The sequence below is a fragment of the Aspergillus oryzae genome, chromosome 2 (assembly GCF_000184455.2).
Source record: "Aspergillus oryzae RIB40 DNA, chromosome 2".
NCBI classification, from domain to species: Eukaryota; Fungi; Ascomycota; class Eurotiomycetes; order Eurotiales; family Aspergillaceae; genus Aspergillus; species Aspergillus oryzae.
The window spans coordinates 4,433,765-4,456,497 of record NC_036436.1 but is presented as its reverse complement, the minus strand read 5'-3'; the positions used below and the strand labels follow the sequence as shown (position 1 = coordinate 4,456,497).

The window sequence follows — 22,733 nt, the reverse complement described above, 5'->3', positions numbered from 1 at the left end:
TGCAACGATGATTGGAGACGCGTAAGGCTGGGTAATGCACGCGTAAAGTGGTTTCGTGCATCGCCAAATCCTCGCGCAGTCACGGGGCAGCCATTGCCCAATTACGTTACGGAAAAGGGAAAGGGGGTGTGGATCCCAAGACCGCAATAGACGAATTGTTTGCTTCAGTTGGACTGGAAACTTGATACATCAATTGAATTTGGACGATCTCTTACTTGCATGTTTCATGGGTTTATGCAACCACAGATCCCCCTGGTGGTAAAACTTGTAAGAGAACTGGATCTATCATTGATGGGGACAACGTGGGGGTAATCGCATCTCGGCATTTTTTTTAGCCCCTTTTCATTTCTCTTTCTTATCTAGTGAATTTAGCTCGTGGAACTTTCGAAGACATCACATTCCAGTCAGTAGTTTAATTATAGCATTGATAAAGATATATGCTTGGGCTGTCAATATGTATAGCCCTTTAAAAACCATGTCCAGTCCGGAATTTGCCGATTACCCCAAACGCCAGAGGTAACATAACATGCCCACGCTCCCAATTCCGATTTCCATTTGCAATTCAAAACTTGATGTGTGTAGAGATGTCTCACCATTACGCCATTCAACCACCGAAACAGAAAAGCCAATATCTATCATGTCCTACAGGAAGACCTTCCTCGCCTCCCGGGGATGACTTTCCATAGGGCAATAAGGACACTTGAATCTACTGCCCTTGCATAACCGTTTAAGTGATTCCTCTGCGATAACGTGACCACATGGCATCATCATCGGGGGATTGTCATCAGTGGTTTGTTCCTTGGAAACGGGGCAGACGAAAATGGAATGGAAGAGGTACGACGGTGGAAGCGGAATTTCGACCTAGATTGTACACAATTAGCGAAAGATAGCACGAAAAAAAAAGGACTGGCTGCACTCACCGGAAGCTCATTTTCTGTGGTCCATTCTGTGCGCTTTGCTTTCATGATGGTTTGCAGCTTTAATAACGTCGGCAGGGCTATCGCACCGGCTGTAGCAGCGATGTACAGAGGCGAATCAGCAGATAACCCGAGGAGAGAGCAGAATTCCCGAGTAAAAGAGTGTGCCACATCTTCCCACGCAGACGGATTGTTGAAGATGGCTTTATAAGGAGAGTCTTGCAGATTGGGACAGAAAGCCATTGCTCCTATAAGCTGTTGAACCTCCCGGAGATACCTGGGTAAGAAACTCTGAAATTCGCGCCTGGCGTACTCCAAAGCCTCTTGTCGCCCTGTGGGAATAGGTCCCTGCCTATCAGGCCCACCATGGAAAAGCCAGACGAACTGCAACCGGCACAGTTCGAATTCAAGGTTACTTCCTCTGGCTTCCAGTGCTTCCCGATTATCCCTTGACCATTGGATTGCCGGGAGCAAGTTGTTATTCTCTTTCATTTCATGTAATATGTAGTACATGGTAGCAAACTGTTTCCGAACCTCGTTCGACGGGACTTCATCTATATCTAAGAGCGTCGCTGCGTTTTCCGAGGCGCCCGTGCTCGCTTGTTGCTGTGACTCCATGGCCTTTTTCTCCGCCATTTCGGAGAGGAATGTTGCAGCGACAGAGAACTGTCCTTCTCGGAGGAGATGCATGGCGATAGCTCGGTTGATGAGGTGCTCTTGGGAGGCGAGGGCATCATGTTCGGTACTTGGAAGTGGTCTATCTTTAAAGAGCTATGAGGGTGTAAGCTATGTGCTTTTGATCTCTCGGCTTTTTTTTGTGGCTGGAATTTTGGCGGTGATACCTTATCTAAAGCCTTTGAATACTTGTTGAGGCTGCTATGAGTGTCTTTGAGACTGTCATTTATAGAGTCGAAGGAAGACTTCACGGAGTTTTGAAGCTTGGCCAATGTTATAGACGTCTGACTCGAATCTAAATATTTATAAGTATTTATAAGTAGTCAAGAACTATTTGGTCATAATTGGTTTGAGTGTTAAGCCGGATGTGAAAGCTAATTGCGGGCATCTGAAACATTAAAAGAGGTGAACCAACCGGAAGCAATAGCGTCTCGTGCGGACTGTAGCAGGTCTATAGTTGTCTGCACATTCTTGATGCCCTGAGCAGCTTTGATCTTCTTCGCCAGTCGTTCGTGTTCTTTTTTAACAAGCTCCATGGTGGTGAAGCAGGAGGTCCGTGATAAGCTGGGAGTAGTAGTGTGATAAAAGCGGAGTCCGACAAGTTACCGCCGTGAGAAGGCGATAGCCATACGGGAGCTATAGTTGAAGTTTCAGTATATGGATATATGATGAGGTAGCAAAGAGTACGAAGGAGCAGTTCCTCTAGTAGATCCAGCTAGCTAGGTCATCTGGTTCACGCAGTGGAGGTTGTGTGAGTCGGTTGGATGGTCATTTGCTCTATCGTCGGAGGGACGGGCATTACGACATGGACAGTCACGTGTTCCGGGGGCGGGCGTGGTTCTCCTTTACCCCTCCTGACAACGCTGCCAACATATCAGGCACAATGCTAACCTTAAAGGGGCTGCTGCGAGAACAGTTGAGAATTGGATGATACTTAAAAGCGCTTACTGTGTCCCTCCTTTGCCCCGAAGTCCAAACCATTGTATTTAGTCTACGGATCGAATTTCGCAGTCCTATACATAAGCCTAAGGTGAAGAAGGACCACATTCTGAAGCAACTGTTTTTCTTTTCAGGACTTTCAGCAAAAAATCATAAGTACTGCAGCGGAGCAAAAGCCCAGCGCGGAGTTGACGACTTGTAAACCAACATAGTCATGGTAATTTGAGTAGCCCTCGTAGATGAACACAACATGGACCAAAGACGTAACCTCCGGGTTTTACCTAGCATTTGTTCCACATAGTACTTTAATATATGTACGAGTAGGCTACAACATATCGGCGATACAAGGATCAGTCGCTTGCTCAGCAACATGGCAGGCTGTTTGATTGTACTACTGTCCTGGGATATCTACAAAGTATGGATACTTCTGAGAGGTGACTTCCGCCATACTACTCTGTACTGATGGACGTGTTGACTCAACACTCAACCACCAATCACATTCGAGGGTATACCCGATAAGCAGCTCGCTTACGCTAGCGCGCCCGTCAGGTCTTGGCATGTCTATAAAAGGCCGGGACACCCGCCAACACTTTAGCCTTTTTTTTCTTTTCCTCTCCATCCTAGTGCACGGGCAATACACGTATCAGTGAGGAGACATCCGAGATCGTGTTTTTGCTAGTTGAAAACTATTTTTTTGACCGCTCTAGTTGGCCTTCGGGTCGGCTAGGAATTTTTGAAAACAAACTGCCCTGGCTCATATTTGTATGAGTTAGTCTAAGAGTGCGTCTTGTGGCATCTTTCATGTCACGGCCCATTTGGGAAGTACTCGAGATTCTCGGTCTTCTTTTCACTGCTGTTTGCCTCCCATGTTGGAGGCCTGTAGAGAAGAGGAGTTTGCCAGAGCTTGTAGATAGCATGTATGTAAATAGATAGTTGCATAAGTTGTACGAACCGTGGTCCTTGTGGAAGTTCTGTCCGGTAGTACAGAGTGGTCCTCAGTCGAAACTGATTGTCTCGCCTGCCATACGTGGCGGTGTATTCACACTCTAATTTTAAGCTACATATTGGTGTGTGGCTGAAATGCAACTAGGCAGCTGTTTTTTCCCATCGGGTGCTAAAGATTGTGGCGTTCTATACCCTGGGCTAGAAGCGTCTTCACATGCTGACTAGTGATAGCGCATCAGCCAGAGGTAGGAGTAGCAATCAATCTCTCAAGTCCTGGGATTATCTAGACGACGGTTGGATTGATATTTGTTGTGGCTTAGCCGCTCACCGCTTCCATAAATATGGACATCTGTGACGTCGCCGAAGACAATGGCAACAAAACCCCCCTCTCTATACCGATACTTTTAAAAGCTGTCTACAAGCGCCATGGCTGACCCGTATTCCCGCTTCTCGTTCCCACGTTCCAGACTATAAACCCGCAAAGACCTCCACACACACCCCTCGGATATGTCCCGATCTTCTCCTGCTTGCTGTACAGAACGACACTGACCCCAGGAGGGTCAGCCCTTTTCCTTCCCCTTACGCTGTGCTTGGTCACTGGACCCCCCTCGAGGTTACGTTCCTCGTGGTTCTTCAGTTCGAATCTCAAGGACATGAACCTCCATTCATTAGCACCTCGGTAGGAGCTCCTTGTTTCTACTATGTCGCAATCCGCAACGCAACACGGCGCACAGGCTGCGCCTTCTACTACTACTATGCAGCGCGAGACTACGAAACAATCAGTTGGCCCCAAAGAAAGCCCTTCATCCCATAGCGGCCCCGATGGGCAACCGCCTCTCCCTGGTCACCAGAGGATCGTCTTCACCGATCCTGTCGCGCTCCGATACCTTGAAGAAGATCCTTCGACGATTGTGCTGCATCGACGCTTGATTCTCCAGGGCTATGAGATATACATTGTTGAACAATGGGCCTGTTCGAGGATTCACCCTACTTTTATAATTACGACTTATACGGGAGAGCCTTCGCACAAAGTGGTAGCAGGATTGCTAAGCGTTCCTACGGATGAATCCACTTGGTCCCCCCGCTTAAAACTATATTTCGATGCAGTCAAAGAATGCGAAGCACGCAGAAAAGAGACACCGTTTGGGACTCTGTTCGTAACTTATTTGAGCACATTTCCTTCAGCTCTTACTGTCATCCCGGTGCCTGATGGTGACATCCATAAACACAAGGACGATTTTATCGTGAACGAAAACTTGAAACGGCTGAACTGTTCAGGCCGAGCGGGATTAAAGCTACAACCACCAACGGCCGCAACTGAAGCCAAGTTCTACCATCTTTACCGGACCAGCGAGAGAGTCCCGCTTTATTCGGCCGTCATAGAGCTTGTGAAGCAGTGCCAGATTGCCTTGATGATGTTTGGAAATCTGGCTCCGGAGTATGTTGATGGGATCTTATGTGATGTGACAGAAGCAGCAATTAGCGATTGGTGGACGGACATTGGCGTGGATCTATACAATATCGAACCCAGCGATGGTGTCTTGGGGCCAACTACTGTGGCTGCGCTTCTCGGGACGCTCATGGGGGCCCGAAATCGGCTTCACGCTTTTGGTGCACCTGTTGGCAAAGATGCCTTTGATATCTCTAACTTAAAAAGAGGAATCAGTAGTTTCCAGAAATCTCAAAAGCTAAAACGCACCCGCAGATTGGACCGTCAAACATTGGACCGACTCCATCGGGTCACTGCCAAGGCCGCAAATGCGGAGGGCTGGACCGATGCCGTTAAGTCCACCATGGCTGAGTTGAGTGGCCATGGAGGCGAAATGGTCATGGGTATGGTGCGGGGCCGGGAAAAGGGCGGCATCGCTGATATTGAAACCCTAGATGTTGACAACTTCGCACATCTAGTCACGGGTGAAAGAGCAAAGTGGCTTTGGAGAGGAAAACCACGCAAGGGCGGCGTTGGAGATAGCTTTGCTGGAGGACATCCAGGTGCCGACATGATGTTTACTACAGATGATCAAGGTGGATACCTGTGGACCAGTCGCAAACGAAGCTCCCACGATGATTTGATTGCGGAACGTTCTTATCAGGGGTCGGAACGCCCAGGAAAGCCTCTCGAATCTGGTAACACCCTTGATGATAAAGATCAGAATATAGGCAGGTTGGTACGGCGAGGAGTTAGTGGGAAAGTGTCAGATGCGCGAGCTGGGTTTGGCAGGTTCAAGGATGCAGTGGGTCTGCGGTCACACCTCCCGAAGACAAAGGACGATGCGGATCTCGTTGGTGATGCAGCTTATATTCCTCCATTAGAGAGCGACACTGAGATAGCCCCTTCAAAGATCGCTTCTGACGGCGGTCGACAACCCGAACCTGAGAGCGTTCCTGACACCGAGATGCCAACCCAGCCTCACGAACTGAGTGTCGAAACACCGCTTAACAACCTTGTGCCAAAGTCATCCGATGTCAAACTTCCAGCTATAACAATCGAATCTGTAGCATCAAACGAACCCTCCGATGGCTCCCAGAAGGTGTCTTTAACTCGGGAAGATGAGGAGTCGCAAGATCTAGAGCGGTGGAAGACGCGATCAACTGACGCACCCGCCGAAGATCAGACGTCAGAGTTTGGCATCATGTCATTGCGCCGGCCGCAGAGCAGTGCTGAGCTTTATCGTGCAGACGACAGTGAACATTTGGATAATTACTGGCCGCGACATCTGTCGTTCAGCACTGTCGAAGAGGTTATACTGGGATGGGAAGACTTGAAGGGGAAGGTTGAAGACTCCGAAAACCCCGACGCCAGCTTGGAAGAAGCTATTGCTGAAGAGGATATGCTAGTGTCTGACGCACGAATATTCAGCTCCAGAGTTCAAGGCTTGAGCGAGGGCACTGTTCCCTGGGTCGAAAAACAAGTGGGTTCAGTGGATGACTTGAATCGAGTGTTCTACGAAACTCATGAAAGGGTCAACACAACCTATTTGGAGAAGCTCAACCATTATCAAGGGATTCGAGAGAGATCTAGTGACCTCCTGTCTGAGGAACACTCCTCACTGACGGACCACATGAGACGGGTCGAGATGATGAGTGCAAAACTAGACTACGAGCTCAATGTCCTCGGGTCCAAGGTCGAGGAAGTCGAGACTGGGCTAGGTGAGTTTGAGAGACACATTGAGGAGATAGAAACAAGGGTTAAGACGTTGGTCCGTGGGGAAGAAGAAAAGCAAAACTGCTCCTGGCTTGCACGGTTAGGAAGATTCACTGGGTTCTCTTCGTAGTTGTTGTTTTGAACCGACACCTGTAATGTAATACTGTGACATATATATTCACTTCTATTGTACATAATATAAAAAGATTCAATTAACCATGCCATGCGCAGAACCATGACCAAGACCCAAACATTTTCACCACCCCAGCACCCATCTAGCAGACTGCGATCATAACCAGCCGGCATAGAGTGCCCCGGAATCGACAATCTTGAGAACTAAAACCCAAATGCAACGCTTCCCGGCAAAAGATGATCTCTGAAACCAAGGCAAGATCCGCGCCTGACACGAGCAACATAAAGGCAAACTCGAGCGTAAAAAGAACATAAATTATGTTTCGGAAGGGAGGTTTTGCCCATGAGGCAGCAGACTTCTCATCCGTTTACATGCCGAATCCCATACCACCGCCCTGCTTGTTGGCGGCTTCGCCCTGCATCTTCTCGCTGACCTTGATGTTGACTTCGAAGAACTTGGAGACGCAGCGGTCGAGGCAGACAGACTCGCCCTTGTTCAGGTCGCCTTCACGGTAGTCGTTGGGAATGCACTTCTTGGTGCAAGACTCGGTCAGACTAAGCAGATTGTCGGCATTAGCATCGCTGTCATTTAGATATCGAGTTGCATTTGTGAACGGAGATTCGAAGGGTAATTCCAAAGCAATATTGATTTTGAGTGCGAACTGGGATTGTATCAAGGAGCTCACCGGTTGAACATGTCTGAAATCATCTCAACTTCGGTCTCTGCGGCAGCAATCTTCTCTGCCGAGGACATCTTGGGGGGACCGCCAAAGAGGAAAGACATGGTGTTGGTTATTGAAAAGGTAATCGGAATATACACTAGGAAGATATTAGCGTTGATAGTTAGCTAATCCATGGACTTTTACTGACAAAACTAGAAAGAAGTTGGGTTGATGCTGGTATAGAGGATGGAGATAAATGTTGTCTGGAATGATGGTTAATCGGAAGTTCCTGTCGGAAGCTTGGACCACCTTCACCGCCTTCGAACGATTTTTCTTCGGCTTTTCGCTCGTTTTGCTTTTTGATTCCCACACACTCTCTTACCGTCCGCGATGTGACGGACGACTTCGTAGTCTTCCACCTCGTATCCATTGCAAATGCATTCAGTTCGCCCCAGGTGGGCTTCACAGTTGGTCTCTGGGAGACTTTGGTCAAGGTAAGAACCATCGCTTGTGCCTTTCTTATATTCTTTTCCCCTGCAAAGCCATCCGAGGACGAATCAGATCCCTTCCAATTCAGAACCGCTGCAGTATGATGCCTGCTTTGTAGGCAATGAACGCAACGGAAGCTACTTTTTGACTCTGACTGGATTCAATTGCTCGAATTTGTTTTCTTTCTTCTTTGTACGCACATTATCGCTTCGACCCTGTGCTAACTTTGAATGATCAGAACAGGGTTGTCCGTCTCCACGAATGTAAAATGGTCTTACTCTTCCAGAGCTCAGCTGGCTCAAGCAATTAACCATTCCTCCATTGTTTCCACCAGCACTAGGAGTAGCAGCAGTGCAGCTTCGCCCGAAAGGGCTTTCAAGGAACGGCTACAAGAGGTTCAAAATGTCTGTCCTGATCCGTATCCTCGCTTAGCAGCAGACGGTCGCTCCGTGAGCTGTTCGGAATTCCGCGACCGATACAACCACCTAGAAATTAATGAAACAGTAGAAGGCGACTCCGTCGTCGTTTGTGGTAGGTCTCAGCCTTAGTCGGCTCTACCTTGTTGTCTTTTGTACTTAGGTTAGTAGGTAGGATACGTACGTATAGACTTGCCGGAAGCAAATTGATCTTCTTCGATATCGTCCAAAATGGCCACAAAGTCCAAGTTATGTGCAACCTTCGTCAACTGCCCGGGATAACCCCGGAAGCCTTTAAGAAGCTTTACCGTTTGCTCCGTCGCGGTGACGCTTTCTGTACGTTTTTCTACAGCCACGTCTGTATGTTCGCTTAGGCTGAACCCTTGCCATAGCTGTAACAGGTAGACCTCACCGCACCGGACGAGGAGAGCTCACGGTTGTGGCCACTGAATTGCCCCAGCTTTTGTCTCCCTGTCTCCATGATGTCCCTCTGGATGCGAAAGAGCACGAGAACTCGCCATACCCCCGTCATGTCCAGTTCCTCGCAGACCAAACCACGACCGATATTATAAAGGCACGCTCGGCGATCATTCAGTATCTGCGTCAATTCTTCCTTGATCGGTCTTTCATGGAGGTCAACACTCCCATCGTCAATTCGATCGCCGGTGGAGCTATCGCTCGTCCCTTCTATACTTCCGCGACCGAATTTCCCGACCGCCAGCTGTCTCTCAGGATTGCACCGGAACTGTGGCTGAAGCGCCTGGTGGTTGGTGGTTTTGATAGGGTTTTCGAGATTGGACCCTCGTTTCGCAATGAAGGTTCGTTGCTCTCAATCTATTCAATGCTTTCTTACAAAGTAGTCATGGACGACTGACTTTCTATAGGCATTGACAAGACCCATAACCCTGAGTTTACAACATGTGAATTCTATCATGCTTATGCCAACCTGGAAGACCTTTTGTCTATGACGGAGAGTCTACTGTCCGGCATGGCACAACATATCCGCGATACTAACAAAGACGGTACTCTGAAGCCCACCGAAGTTGACTTCTCAACGCCGTTCCGTCGTATTGATTTCCTCACTGGAATTGAAGAAAAGATCGGTCGCAAGCTCCCAGATCTCACGTCTCCGGATGCCGTGGCCCAAGTGAAACAACTGTTTAAGGACTTATCACTCGAGATTCCCGAGGCTCCAACACTCCCCCGACTTTTGGATGAACTCTGCAGCATCTATGTTGAACCCGAATGTGTAAACCCGACCTTTATCATCAACCCTCCCGAATGTCTATCGCCCTTGTCCAAATCATTTATTCATCCAGTCACTGGCCAGCGTGTTGCTGCACGGGGAGAACTATTCATCGAAGGAAAGGAGGTGGTGAATACATACGAGGAGGAAAACTCGCCGTCTGAACAAAGACGCAAGTTTGAAGACCAAGTACGCTACAGCAAGGACGCAGACGAGTCTTCAGAAATCGACGAGAGCTACCTGGAGGCGCTGGAATGGGGCCTTCCCGCTACAGGTGGCTGGGGATGCGGAATCGACCGTCTTTGCATGCTCTTTACCGGCGCAAAGAGGATTGCAGATGTTTTACCTTTTGGAACCCTACGTGCCGTAACCCGGCGATGAAACCTCCAGGCTGGGAAATGCTTGCTGTACCTATAGGTATCTGGATAACCCAACTTCAACTGTACAATAGCAACCTTAATATGTGAAACTCAAGACTATATACATACCAATCATGATAATAAACATCTCATCTCCACACCACCCTAATAAGTCCTCGCCACCACCTCCCTCGCAAACTCCGCAAAACTCTTCCCACTCTCCACCTCCTCCTCCAAATTCGGCTGTGTAAACACGGCCAACGTATTCCTCGCAATCCTCTTGCCCGCAGAAGGCTTCGCGCCCTTCACAAAATGCGGCACAGCCCTAAACTTCCCTCTCGTAATAAGCTGCAACGCCTCCCCGGTCTGAAAAGCCAAACAATCCCGAGGAATATTAACCTTAACCACCTTCCCAGTCCTCGACTGAATATAAAGCCCAGCCTTCGGATCCGGCGAAGCCCCCAACTCAACAAGCTCGCCTCCCTGCCCAGGAGGACTAGCAACCTCATCGACAAACATAGCAGAAGTCAAACCCGTCAAACACCCATGATCCAAATGCGTCGCACACCAATCATCATCCCCCTCTCCCTCTCCCTCCCCATCTCTCTCTCCCACCCCAGCCTCGGCAGGAAAATAATGCAACAACCTCGCCTTCGTCGTCAAACTCGTCCTAACAACATGCTCCAAGTACCCACTCTTATACCCCTCAATATTCTCCGTCGCATACCGATCACACGCCCTCGCCACCAATGCCGCAGTATCAATAACAAGCCTACAGAGCTCTTCCAGCGCGGGCCGGAACGTAGGCAATCGGTCCGCCGGCGGCCAGATATTCGGGGCTGTGTACTCGGATAGATCGGGGAAGTTGTCGGCGGGGGCGCCTTGGAGGGTGGGGTCTTGGTAGAATGCGCAGTTGACGTAGTAGGAGCCCTTGAGGGTGTCGAAGTGGCCGGATCGCAGGGTTTCTTTGCCGCAGGACCAGCCTACGAGGTATTTTGCGGAGGGACTGGTTAGGGATTCTGTGTTGTTTCGGGGGGTGGTTAGTTGGGTTTTTGGACCGGGGAGTGTAGATGTGTACTGTACCTAGTTCGTCGTTGGGGAGGGCTGCGAGATAGGATGCGTTGGAGAGGACTTGGGTGCGTAGACGTTGGAATTCGGGGTCTAGGTCTTTTACCACGATTATGCCTAGAGAGGAGGGGCCGAAAGCTTCGGTGAGGGTCTCGAAGGAGACGGTTCCTGGTGTTCAAGGTTAGATTTATGGTTGTTGTGGAGGTGGGTTTATATATATATGTTGGCTTACCGTTGATGAGGTCTTTGAGACTCACTGTTACGGCTTGGGCTTGAGGTACGCCGTCTAGACCCATTGTTGCGATAGTATTCTTGTGGCTTGTGAGAGGATGATCGATTGAGGAGTATACAAGAGAGTTACAGTTGACTTGTTGTTGCCCCTCTCCAAATGCTTTTCTTTTTATTTTTTTTATTCCCCGCCTTTTAGTCAAGGTAATGTAGTATTTGGCTGGCGGGCCAATCCGATGCATTTCAGAGTGCCGGTTATCTGCGGCATTTCTTCCTCTTATCGCTTGATAAGAACATCGGATACTATTGGGAGAAAGACTAAAAAGACCGTGGTAGAAGTTTAATCGTATTTATTTATGTATGTCTTTCCCTAATCCTACAGTAGTTACATATAATAGCAATCAGCAAAGTATGTCAAAGACCAGAACGTAAGTGTTTCCTCGCCATAAGTGAACCTCCTACTCGTATCAGCCTAGGTCCTGCGCTAGGTATTAATGTTGAGGAAGCCCCTGACGCCTGAACTCACAAAACGGGTCAAGAGTATCGACAAGAAGGAGCTTCAGAGTATCCGTGATCAAATATCGTGCTTCGGCCGTTTGCCCTAGGGCTCAGGGCTTGGCCTGTAATCACCTTCCTCTGATTCGTCCGTCCCCCCTGGGAGTTGATTCATGGCTAACGTGAAAACTTCATCTGATTCAGAGGTATCTTCCTCGTCTGGCAGGTTGGGCCCTTCTTCGGAGCTTACTGGGTTGCTCACGTCCGCGGCCCCAAGACCTGTACTGACCAGCCTGCTAAGCTTGCCAATCTCTGAGAAGTTGGACCGAGCCTTCGTGGAGGGCCGACCAACATTGCCGGGAAGCTTAGCCAAGCGAAGATCGGCTGAATCCGCTGTGCCATCAAGAATGTGGAGATTCGCTCTCCACATCTTGATATCGCGTGCGTCACTGTAGTGGCCCACATCCTGGCCATTGAGAGTATCGATCGCGAGGGTCTGAGTTCGAAAGTCGCCCCAAAACCAGTCTTTGCCTTCGGGAATACGTTCATCGACTTTCCGTGAATACTCCCTCGCCTTGGTCACCCCCGACAGATCCTGACCCAAAGAGCAAGACCCGAACAAGAGGTTCATAGCATCGGGCTCGTAGCAACGACCAATTATCATATTCTGTGAGACTTCCACCGTGGCACCTTCCCACACCCTGTACCAAGACCCATAACCACCCATGCCAATCGATTGAAACACGTCAATGACTTCCTCGTGCTTCATAGGCAAGGGTTGGCTCGTCCCGTGGGTCCCAGCACTAGCTCTTTGGGGAGCGTTCGTATAGACCTTTCCTGCCACTCGAACCTGATATCGCTCTGCCAGTTGATCCGACATGAGATCGTTCACGCAGTTGACAAGTTCCAGGCGTATTTCATCAATGACCATAACATCCTCAACGGCGTTATGGACTTCCTCTGAGTAAGACGGGAGGGCTGGTTTCAAGCGGACAGCATCTCCAACAACCAAGAGCTCCGCTCCGATGAAAATACCCCGGCAATAAATGGCTGCGTTTGGCCAAGTTCCTTTGAAGTGATATTTGTCCAGGAGACTGAACGACGACATTATCGTCATCGCATACCCGATGGAGGGGTGTAACTCTTCGGGCGGAATTCCTTGCAGAAAGAGCTCGTATGCATTGAAGGGCTTGATACACAACAAATGGACATATTTGTAGTGCAATGAGTAACTTTTATCGTAGCTTTGAGGATCAGGAAAAGTTTCCACGCGAAAGCCGGAGTAGTTGACACCCCATTTTTTGGGCGCTGTAATGACTAAGTCCTGAAGGACTGTGTCTTCTTCTGGAGTCTGGCCTACAATACCAGCCCGCCATGCGGGGGTTCCCAACCATTCGTTTTGATTGGGCGCGTACATTTCGACGCGCTTGGTTTCGTGGTTCCAGGCTAGTTCCCCCTGATACTCCGGAGCCCAGAGTACGACTTCTCCGGGTCGAGGAACGTAGGAAGGCTGCATGCCTAACTGCTCAATATACTCGTCGAGTGCTGCCCTCTCAGCCCTCCAGTCCATGCTGCCATCCTCTCTTATTCTCTCATCCAGAACACCTTGTTCTTTGAGCCTCCTGACGGCCATCTTGAATACGTCCGGTGTTCCTTCACTGTCAAGAATAGCGCGCACTCCGGCGGTAGCAGACCTACCAGATGGCTTCCCGGGTGGCCTACCAGGTAATCTCCCATACGGTCGTCCTGGAGGTCGACCTGGTGTCCCTCCGGTGGGCATGTCGATCGGCCTCGCAATACTGGAACTTCCTCTCCCTCGTGCCCTCCCTCGTGCTCGTCCTCGTTGTGAACCATTTAACATCGCTGGGAGTACATTAGCGAATAGGGTTGAAAGTGAATTACGGAGGGAGCGCTGAACCTTTTTCACGCTTTGCTAGTTTATCACAAAGCATGCAATGGCAAGTCCCAACCGCGCCTGTCATCAGATGGTAAAAATGTGGAAAGAACTGGAGTATCGAGGGAAAGTATTGCCCAATTGGATGACCCCAAAGAAATCTATCACGCTGAGGTGAATACTGTTAGACCTAGAAAAGTTTTGTACCATAGTAGGACAATGACTTACAATGGTAGGGTCCGTCCCACGCGGTCTATCAAAGAGGCCGTAACCATCTGGCAAGCGGTCGATCATATATCTCCTCCCTGAAAATCAATGCTTAGCTAGAAAGAACTTGAGGACCATGTGTAAATTTTAGTCGACAAAAAAAAGACCCCAGTTCAAAGGTATCACAGGAACAATGTTGGAACCCGGATCTATCTCACGCACTGAAAGACAGGATTAGGTGAGATAATGGATAAGAATATACATGATATGATTTAAAACAGATTCAGGTGCAGTGAAGTAAACAGAGTGGTATAATAATAGTCAGCGAGTCTTGAGCACTAGGGGCGAGTACAATGGTACTAAGGAGGACTGGCGTTGATGCTGGGAAAGATTGTTGTAGGGAAAGATTGATGTAATAGAACTGAAACAATCATGACAGCTACCGAAATCGATACATGATAATAGTCATCATAGAAATTAGAAAATAAAGGTTGTCATACCCTCTTCGAATGCTCCAAGCTTCTGCATCCATAACATTGCCAATTTCTCCCGGTAACTGCTATCATCTGGCATGCCAAACCTGGCTTCGGTGGGCCAAGTGTACTTATCCCCATCGCTGATACATTCGCCTATAGGGATTATTATTACATTTTCGCTCTCTTTCCCTTCCGCTACCGGGTGTGGTAATTGTGACAGGGACATTTTAGTAGAGAGTGAAGAAGCTGACACCCTTAGGTATTGGAGTATCGGAAACTAATCTAGAAGCGGCGTAGACATGCCATTCTTAAATAGAGAAAAAAAATATTGAGCGGACAGATAGTTCATGACCTTTAGTTTCAGTTGAAGTATAAGGGCGGATCTTCTGGTAGATGTAAAATAAAATATAAATAATTATTTTGATTTCCGTAAGTCACGGTTGCGATGATTTGCTTTGCCCCTTCTGAGTGGACAGAGGTCATGTGACTACAGATGAACAATAGATTCATTGAGGACATGGATGGTGATTCATCAATCCCACTGCAGTCAGGCGAATCAAAAACTCAAAGAACTACCAAAAATAACTAAATCTCACTTAAAATTGAGTGGTAAGGCTTGGTAGGTGATACCCACCACAGTACCCCTTGACTTCTATCTCAAGCTCATGCTACTACGTACGAGATATTTATATACTCCCTGCTCTTACTTCTTTCCAAAACCACACTCATCAGCTCGACAATTCCTCGACCGTTGGGCTTTCAGCTGTTTCCGGCTGTTCCGTATATGGTGGCGGGGCCAGCTCTCCTTCCTCAACCCAAACCTTACGTAGTTCGTTCTCGATCTCCTCTCGGCGTTGTTTCCATTCATCGACCTTATCCAGCCGCTTACGAAGTTCTTGCAGCTCTTTCTCAACATTCATCTTCTCCTTGGCGGTGCCAATCCGCTCAAACTCCCACTGTTCGCCTTCGGAGCCAAGACCAAGGGTGAGGTTGTAAGTGTGATACTTCTTGAGAGACGCACGCGTAGAGATCGTGATGAGTGTAATTCCGCGCTCTTTGGCCCGCTCGTACAGCAAGCCCTCAACATCGGAGGAGACCGCAGAGGTTCCTTCGTCGAGGAAGGCGTAACGGGGCTCATGGTAGTATAGACGTGCCATAGCCATTCTTTGCTTCTCACCACCGCTCAGGACATCCTTCCACTCCTTGCGGGAGTCCCATCCACCCTCGCGGGTAGGGAGGTAACCTAAGTGGGCGTCATCCAAGATCTTTTGTAGACATGCGTCTGATATACCTCCCTTGCGCATGTCGACCTCCGTGTGAGGGTAGATGACTTGGTCACGCAGAGTACCCACACTGAGGTAGGGTCGTTGTGGAAGGAACATAATTCCATCCAGTCCGAATCCCCTTGGTCGACTGACTAACCCACGATAAACCGGCCATAAACCTGCTATGATACGAGCAATAGCAGATTTGCCAACTCCGTTCGGTCCAGATATAAGAAGGTGATCTCCAGAATGCACAACGAATGACAGTGACTCAAGAAGCTCATCGCCACCATGAGGATAGAGAGATGGCGCAACGATTGGAACATTTTCAAGACGCACTCCATCAAAGCCATTGTGGATGGTGCCCTGAGCATCTGCTAGAGAGTACAACTCCGCATGGGAGCCGCGTGGAGGGTAATATGCGTCAGCATGGACCCTATGGAGTGTTGAAATCAGTGTATAGACACGAGAGGTGTAACCAGCCAGTTCCGAAATGTCCTTGATACTGTACATCATTCGACCGCCGGCATCTGCTAGAGAGAGCATCAGACGTTTGTTTGTGATGAACTCCTTCATACGGCCCCGTTCTCTCCCGACTGATTCAGGCGTATCGGCTAACTCCAGGGCTCCACCTAGGCCACCCCACGCAGGGAGAAATACAGGCAAAGATGTGATCAAATAGCCGAAGGCAGACCATGAATACTTCAAGATAACATCCTCGAGCATATTATAGCGGATCTTCAGGCTGTAAATACCCTCCAACCAGCGCTGGAGATCCTTGAAGCTTCTCGTTAAAAAGACTCGCTCGATGTCAGCTCCCCCATAGAACGATATCTCCTCAGCGTTCGCGAGTAATCTAGAGTGAAGCCCTCTGAAATCTCCTTCCTTTTTGCCCTCAACAGCCTTGAGCTTGCCGAACGGAGGTGACAGTTTACGCAGAACAATTGCAGTGCTGAAATAGCCTGTGAGGATTCCGCTAAGGGCCAAAGGCCCCAGAGAGCGGTAGAGCTGATAGTTGAAGACGAATAAATCCACCAGCGGTTTCCCCATGGAGGAATACAGTGCTGCAGCTGCAGAGCAGAAGAGTGTGAGATCCTGCGTGATGAACTGGTCCGCACCTTGACCGATGCCGCCGTCCAGGTTCATCAACTTATAATAATTGTCATCACCGGTGAGATACAGATCGTGGATGTACCGGGTGAGTCTCGTTCGAAATGCGATAGACACCTTCGACTGCAGGAACTTTATCATGGCATTTGTATACGAAGCAAGCGTGCCAATGCCACACCATTTGACAATACCCCACATGAACGCTCGGCCTTTCCCTGCAACAAGATCTCTCACGATCTCACCATCCAGCCTTGCAATTAACAGCGATAAGTACGTCCGTAGCAGTAAGAAGACGCCATGACCCATAAGAAGGCCGGTCTCCTTACTACCCCATCTAGGGACCATAATACTCCCAAGACTCAGAAACTGGTGAAGAAAAGCAAGATTTAGGCCCGGCTTAGTCGTCGGTGGTGGAATCTGATTTGATTCGCCATCTCCAGCGCGAGCCGAAGCTGGGGGGTTTAAGAAAAGCCTTCGGTGTGCATCAAACGTCGTAGGTTTCGTTGGATGGATAGTAACTTTGGATGTCAGAGAATCTTTGTAAGGCACGTATATGGTGCGAGACCCGTCCTTTCCCCTAATTCCAGAGTTTCGCCGTAACAATCGTCTGCCCTGGGCGCGTTCCTTCGCCCTCTGCCGTAGTCGTTTGTACCCTCCATATCCAGTTGTTACGATCGAGAGAAATAGCGCAACTGTAGCAATCAGCTTGGTTGTTTTCGATGAACGCTTGAACCGAGAACGAAACAAGTTGAGGTAGTAGTGGTATAGTGTGGCGAGGGGATCCTCCCGTGAGCGTAGTGTTGACTGGGCGGCCATTGTGACTTAGTTACCGGGGCACTTGAAGTCGAGCGGGTAGCTCACACAGCGCCCTTCTTTAAACCAAGGCGACATAGGCCATGAGGAAAGCGTCTGAATGGGACGCGTCTGAAAATTGTGCGGTGTGTATTCAGTCAAGATCGTGAGTGAGTATACTAAGGGAAGAGGTTCGTCCACGGAGAGTTGGCGAGTTGACCGATCAGCGGAACAAGTCACATTATGGGTGACGGCATCGCATTGTTGCATGTGAAGACCTCGGGTCAATTGTGCAATTGCGGAGTGGTGGAGGGCTCACGTGCGGGCTTGTTTCCCCAGATTTGCTTAAGTACGGATTACTGTACTACCGAAACCTTAAGTGTTTACATTAAGCCCACGCACCTTATTTAGTATTGCTCTACGCTATAGAATATACTATTCTATTTTATATAGAAGCACTTTTCCGGTATACAGGAGATAGCTAGCTTGAACGCATTTGGGGCCAGTAAGCAGTAAGATACCACTATCCGTGTAGTACTAAGCCATGTACATCTCAAGAAAAACTACACTAGGATTAAACCAGAAATCACTTAGGGGTCCTCAGTCCGCTATATTATTCGAATCTATATATAATATTTAGCAACTATATAGGGTATACGTGCTGTATAAATTGTAAGATAATCATCTTTTCTAGGTAACTACCGAGACAGCTATCCGGGTTAGGCTAGGTTTATGGCCGTTAGGGTTAAGTAAGCCCGTGAAGAAGCCTAAGTAGTTTGAAAACTGTATAAAACATATAGATTATAATATTATAATATTTGATTTATTTGTTAATCCATCGGCTTGGCTACATGCCCTCGCTCGTCAACCTGTCCATAGTTCATGTATACGTTGTCTCAACGGAGGGATACCAATCCTCCCCGTAAGTAGAGTTAAGGTTAACTTTGCCAGAGACTGACCCATCTTCCAACCGAACCCAGGTCAAGATTTGTGTTTCCAAAATCGTCTCATCCAACAGAATCTGCCGTGATCCCCGAGTCCATGAGCCGTATCCTCCGTACCCACTATGACGTCCGAAACATAGGTTCAACCCGTTGCCAGTGAGATTCATACCGGGAAGCTTCGAATCCCATTTGAAGCACCTTTCCTTTTTTTTAGCATGAACTAACGGACAAGGCAGAAATAATGCAGCTGCTTACCAGTCATCACCATGATCATGGCCACTGAACGTCGCCAGGAGACCCTCAGTGTTCAGCATTGCCTCCATGAATGGAATGTCCTGGCCGGTGTAGCTGAACACAGTTCCCGAGACCCCTCCCTGCCCGCTTGCCTCGCCTTGCTGGTCTAGGGGATCATCGTCGTTGATTCCTGGCTCATAATTTGCATTGACCCCCTGCTTCTGGAAGGCAAGCATTGCGTTGACGGGAATGTGATAAAATGCAATTGAAGGGATCACTCTGCCATACTTCTCTCTAAGCTCCGTGTTGGTTTGAGTGAACCATTCAACCACCTGGAACCACCTAGTTAAAGAATAACCCTCAAGAAATAAGGTGTATGACTGACCGACTCATCAACCCAGCAAGGCTGCGGAACTTCACTCCCATTCTTTAGTTGCTGGTAGTAGTTCCCACCACGGCTATCGAAGAACCACATGATCAAGGCTGGAGTGTCTTTGGATGAGTCCGACGGGTACACGGGCAGATAATAGTTGGATACACCAGCAAGCGCTCCCGAGACCATACTTTTTGTCAAGCTGTTCGAGTAGGTCTTCTCTCGCTCCAGGATAGCACTGCGTGACAAGTTGTAACCGCTGTCATGGTTACCGTAGGTAGAAGCCCAGAGGAGCTTGCGATCTACAAGAGGCGCTACAATCTCATCGATATAGTTGGTCGCATTTGACAAAAAGGTGTTCTCTCCGGTGATGAGATCGCCATTTAGAATGACCAACTGTGGGCTTTCGTTGTCGAGGACGGTGTTGATCACAGCATTGGTCTCAACATCTTGCTTTGGTCCCCAAGTGGTGGCCTCCGCTAAAAGCTGATTAGCGGTGCTGCCGTATTGAGACCGAGGGATTAGCTTACCCTCGCCATAGTGTAGGTCCTCAAAGACAGATAACTGGAAAGTTCCATTCTTTGTGAACTGAAGGCGCTTCTCCGTGGTTGTTCTCGATTTCGCCCCGGGGAGCGCAGAGGCACCTAAGGCTAAGCTCAGGGCTACCAGAACAATACCACAAACCATGATTCTTGTCTAAAGCATTTTTCACTTCAGATGTAATAGTGATGCGAACCTTAGGGCTTGACAAGGAGAACTTGATAGTATTATATAGCTCAGTCGTCGGTTGCGTGGTCGGCAAACTGTCCTGTAGGCATGCACCTATCAAGTCGACACACTACTTGTGCTGTGGGAATTAATATCGATATTCACTAAGCGATCTCCGCATTTGCGTCTCTGCATTGAGCACGTTGTGGCACTCCTATCCATGACAGGCTTTAGCAGACAAACCCCAGTGGGCCCCTAATTACCGCCGTTCCTGCTGCGGAGACTCCATTCCCGCCACACAACCATTTCATTGCCGATTGAGGGTATAGAAAAGATTCATGAAGAGGTAACCTTTTATAATAGCGACTTAATTGACACATAAAATGTTGAACTCCTAAATGCTTCCGAATGTCTACTATATCACCCAGCAATCAAGGTGGGGAAACGCGTCACTGGTGACCACGTGTTTTTCCTACCTACTTTCTATTTCTTCAACCAATGGCTCCTAGAACGCCTCTAGGGGTAATAAGCCTGAATAGGGAAACCATATCCCAATTGAGTCCTTATTCTAGGGATTTTATATGTGATCTGCACTATACCGGGGCCTCTATAGCCAAGATACAAAAAGGCCTGGATTGCAAGATATGTATGCTCACGAGCGTTTAGAATAGACTTTAGCTCACTGAAATTAAGGTGTTAAGCAGTACGGAGTAGCATAAGATCATCTGGTCAGACAAGGACCCGGTTGAATTAAGAAACGGAAAGTGTCAGAAATAATGCTGTATACTTAATCAATCGGGCGAGGCCTGGAAAAAAGAAGTATATTGATCTATACAGCAAGTCCAAAGGTTTATGTATTATGATCTCAGGAGCGTTTTGAAGTATTTCTTGCTTTTATATCAATATAGTAGCGCATAATCTTAATTCCCAACAACATATTTATTCTAGAGAGAGCTATCTCAAGATCCTAGGAAATAATATCTATTTTATCTGGGAACCTGACTTAAAATTTATACATCAGAGCACAGCCTGTAAAAAGTAGACGAGGTGATTTACCGGTATTCCACCGGTATCACATCCGGGATTTATGGAATTGATCGCCGTCTCTTGTAGCCTTACGTCCGCGTAAGCGCCAGGGCTCTTTATCCGTGCAGCTTGGTGCTATTCAAGTACCAAATGGCAGTCCTTGCCATGTAAAAATAGTAACCGTTACCCCTCAGTGTATCTACTTGGCAAGCGGGTAGGTAAAAAGGCTCAAAGTCATAGAAGGGCCTTATCACAATTTCCACATTCTTCATGCTTTGATTGCACTGCGTGATAACATGCCCAGTGACTGAGAAACTAGTTGATACAGACATTAGATACCTGGCAATAGTGGCAGCATCTATAGTCTAGATGCGTTGTCAAGTTCTTCTTGATTTACAGGGAGTACTTTTTAAGTCGCAGCCAATGAACACGGACGTCAAGAGGCACTGTTTTATATACCTACCTTTGTACATACCACTATCCCATAATCTAGGTATTTTACACGGTCGGGCGATAAAACAGAAACTACTAATGAAATAGAAAGAATACCAGATATCAAAAACCGAGATCGAGATACCTATTATTGCCAAGATATTAATGCCTCCGGTCGTGACGTTCCCTGTCAACGGATCATCCCACATCTCCCCACATGCCTTCCACAGAATGGAATGTATGGAGAAATCCGTCTGGAATGGGACCAGCTATGAATGCCGGCTCTGCCTTCGGTAGTGGGTGGTGAGATGATGGGATATCAGCCAAGTAATAATATACGATGCATAAAGAGCCGTAAAACATACTAATCCATTTGGATATCAACGAATTGGTAGAATTTATACCACTTGCTATAGTTGCTATCATTTGGTCTGCTGAACCACGCCCTGAGACCCAGTACTGCTAAGCTCAACAATTATTACGGACAGCTTCCTTGGTTCAAGAATAACCGAGATGATCTCCATTGAGCAGTAGCGCTATTTAAGGCGTTCTACGGAGTATAGGACTCACCCTCCTTAATGTGGAAAGGGAACAGTAACGCCATTTCTAGCGAATTGAGTATGTTATAGGGAAGATACGAGGTAACGCCGAGGCTGAGATGGGTATTTCTAATTAGCCACGGAGACCTTGGCAGTTACCTTGTCAGGCTCGCACATTCAGTTAGGTGATTAGGCTAGTGGTGCGAGCTTAGGTGTAAGATTGCACCGATACTGGAGCTCTACTGAGCTCAAGGCTATCAACCAGGAAAGTTAAGTGGAGTTCAGGGCTCCGAGCTTCGTACTCCGTACAGTATGGTACATACTTCGACAGCGGTAGTCCCTAAAGTCAGGTCTACTTCGCAATCCTTAGGTTGGGTACCTTAATGGGACGGATGTAAGTTTGGTCCAATGAGAAATTGCAAAAGGAGTAGACTGCATATAACACGACTAGCTCAAGGCGCAAATTTGCGGAACACATAGTCCTTCAGGTAAGACGAAGACAAATAGGATGAATGCCGGGTTATCCTACACACCTCAAGAGTGGAGGTGCTGGGCTTGGGATCTTAGAAGGGGGAAGTTAATTTAAGATCCCGTATCACCGAACTGGTAACGATCTCCATGATAACTGTAAACTATTTGACTTCTCGTACCGGATGTGACCCACGGGTTTTGGAATGAGAGTTGTCACCTGGTCGGGAAGTGATAGTCAAATAACTGAGATGGAGGGTTGAATCCGGGTAACAGTTGAAGATCTTTGCGGTTGATCAGATCATGAGGAATGGTACAGGGCGCAGTTGGAGGGTGTGAGGGGGTCAGGGTGGAGGGTGGCAGTGGTATTACTTAAACAAACCGTGACTTGACCCTCCAATTACTGAACATACATACGTATGTACGTATTTCTACTGAAATTAGTCGAGTTTAGCACGCCATAGAATAACCAAAAAGAAAAGAAAAAGAGAAAAAAGAAAAAAAGCAAAGTAAAAAAAAAAATCGAAGAATTACATGTATTATTAAGAT

General features: G+C 48.0%; 6 protein-coding genes across 6 annotated transcripts; 2 read left to right on the top strand and 4 right to left on the bottom strand.

Annotated features, from left to right (window-relative positions):
* Positions 1-642: 642 nt before the first annotated feature.
* AO090003000869 (ubiquitin-protein ligase RMD5) lies at positions 643-2,128 on the bottom strand (the record flags this gene model as incomplete). The annotated part of the gene is made up of 4 exons (XM_001819943.3): positions 643-861; positions 921-1,688; positions 1,760-1,887; positions 2,008-2,128. The coding sequence occupies 4 exons, from the start codon at positions 2,126-2,128 to the stop codon at positions 643-645; spliced, it is 1,236 nt and encodes a 411-aa protein (XP_001819995.1).
* Positions 2,129-4,231: 2,103 nt separating this feature from the next.
* On the top strand, positions 4,232-7,446 carry AO090003000868 (putative Sin3 complex subunit (Stb2); the record flags this gene model as incomplete). Its single annotated transcript, XM_023235073.1, has 2 exons — positions 4,232-6,720; positions 7,347-7,446. 2 exons carry the CDS (start codon positions 4,232-4,234, stop codon positions 7,444-7,446), a joined length of 2,589 nt encoding a protein of 862 aa, XP_023090127.1.
* A 240-nt stretch (positions 7,447-7,686) lies between these two features.
* AO090003000867 (putative lysyl-tRNA synthetase) lies at positions 7,687-9,947 on the top strand (the record flags this gene model as incomplete). The annotated part of the gene is made up of 4 exons (XM_023235072.1): positions 7,687-7,909; positions 8,453-8,656; positions 8,713-9,138; positions 9,205-9,947. 4 exons carry the CDS (start codon positions 7,687-7,689, stop codon positions 9,945-9,947), a joined length of 1,596 nt encoding a protein of 531 aa, XP_023090126.1.
* Positions 9,948-10,090: 143 nt separating this feature from the next.
* On the bottom strand, positions 10,091-13,286 carry AO090003000866 (uncharacterized protein; the record flags this gene model as incomplete). Its single annotated transcript, XM_023235071.1, has 7 exons — positions 10,091-10,944; positions 11,009-11,161; positions 11,226-11,384; positions 11,517-11,539; positions 11,611-11,679; positions 11,753-11,822; positions 11,852-13,286. The coding sequence occupies 7 exons, from the start codon at positions 13,284-13,286 to the stop codon at positions 10,091-10,093; spliced, it is 2,763 nt and encodes a 920-aa protein (XP_023090125.1).
* A 1,735-nt stretch (positions 13,287-15,021) lies between these two features.
* On the bottom strand, positions 15,022-17,484 carry pxa1 (putative peroxisomal ABC transporter (PXA1); the record flags this gene model as incomplete). The annotated part of the gene is made up of 1 exon (XM_001819939.1): positions 15,022-17,484. The coding sequence occupies one exon, from the start codon at positions 17,482-17,484 to the stop codon at positions 15,022-15,024; it is 2,463 nt and encodes an 820-aa protein (XP_001819991.1).
* Positions 17,485-18,340: 856 nt separating this feature from the next.
* Positions 18,341-19,914, bottom strand: AO090003000863 (metallophosphoesterase family protein; the record flags this gene model as incomplete). The annotated part of the gene is made up of 4 exons (XM_023235070.1): positions 18,341-18,602; positions 18,660-18,970; positions 19,024-19,707; positions 19,885-19,914. The coding sequence occupies 4 exons, from the start codon at positions 19,912-19,914 to the stop codon at positions 18,341-18,343; spliced, it is 1,287 nt and encodes a 428-aa protein (XP_023090124.1).
* Positions 19,915-22,733: the final 2,819 nt, after the last annotated feature.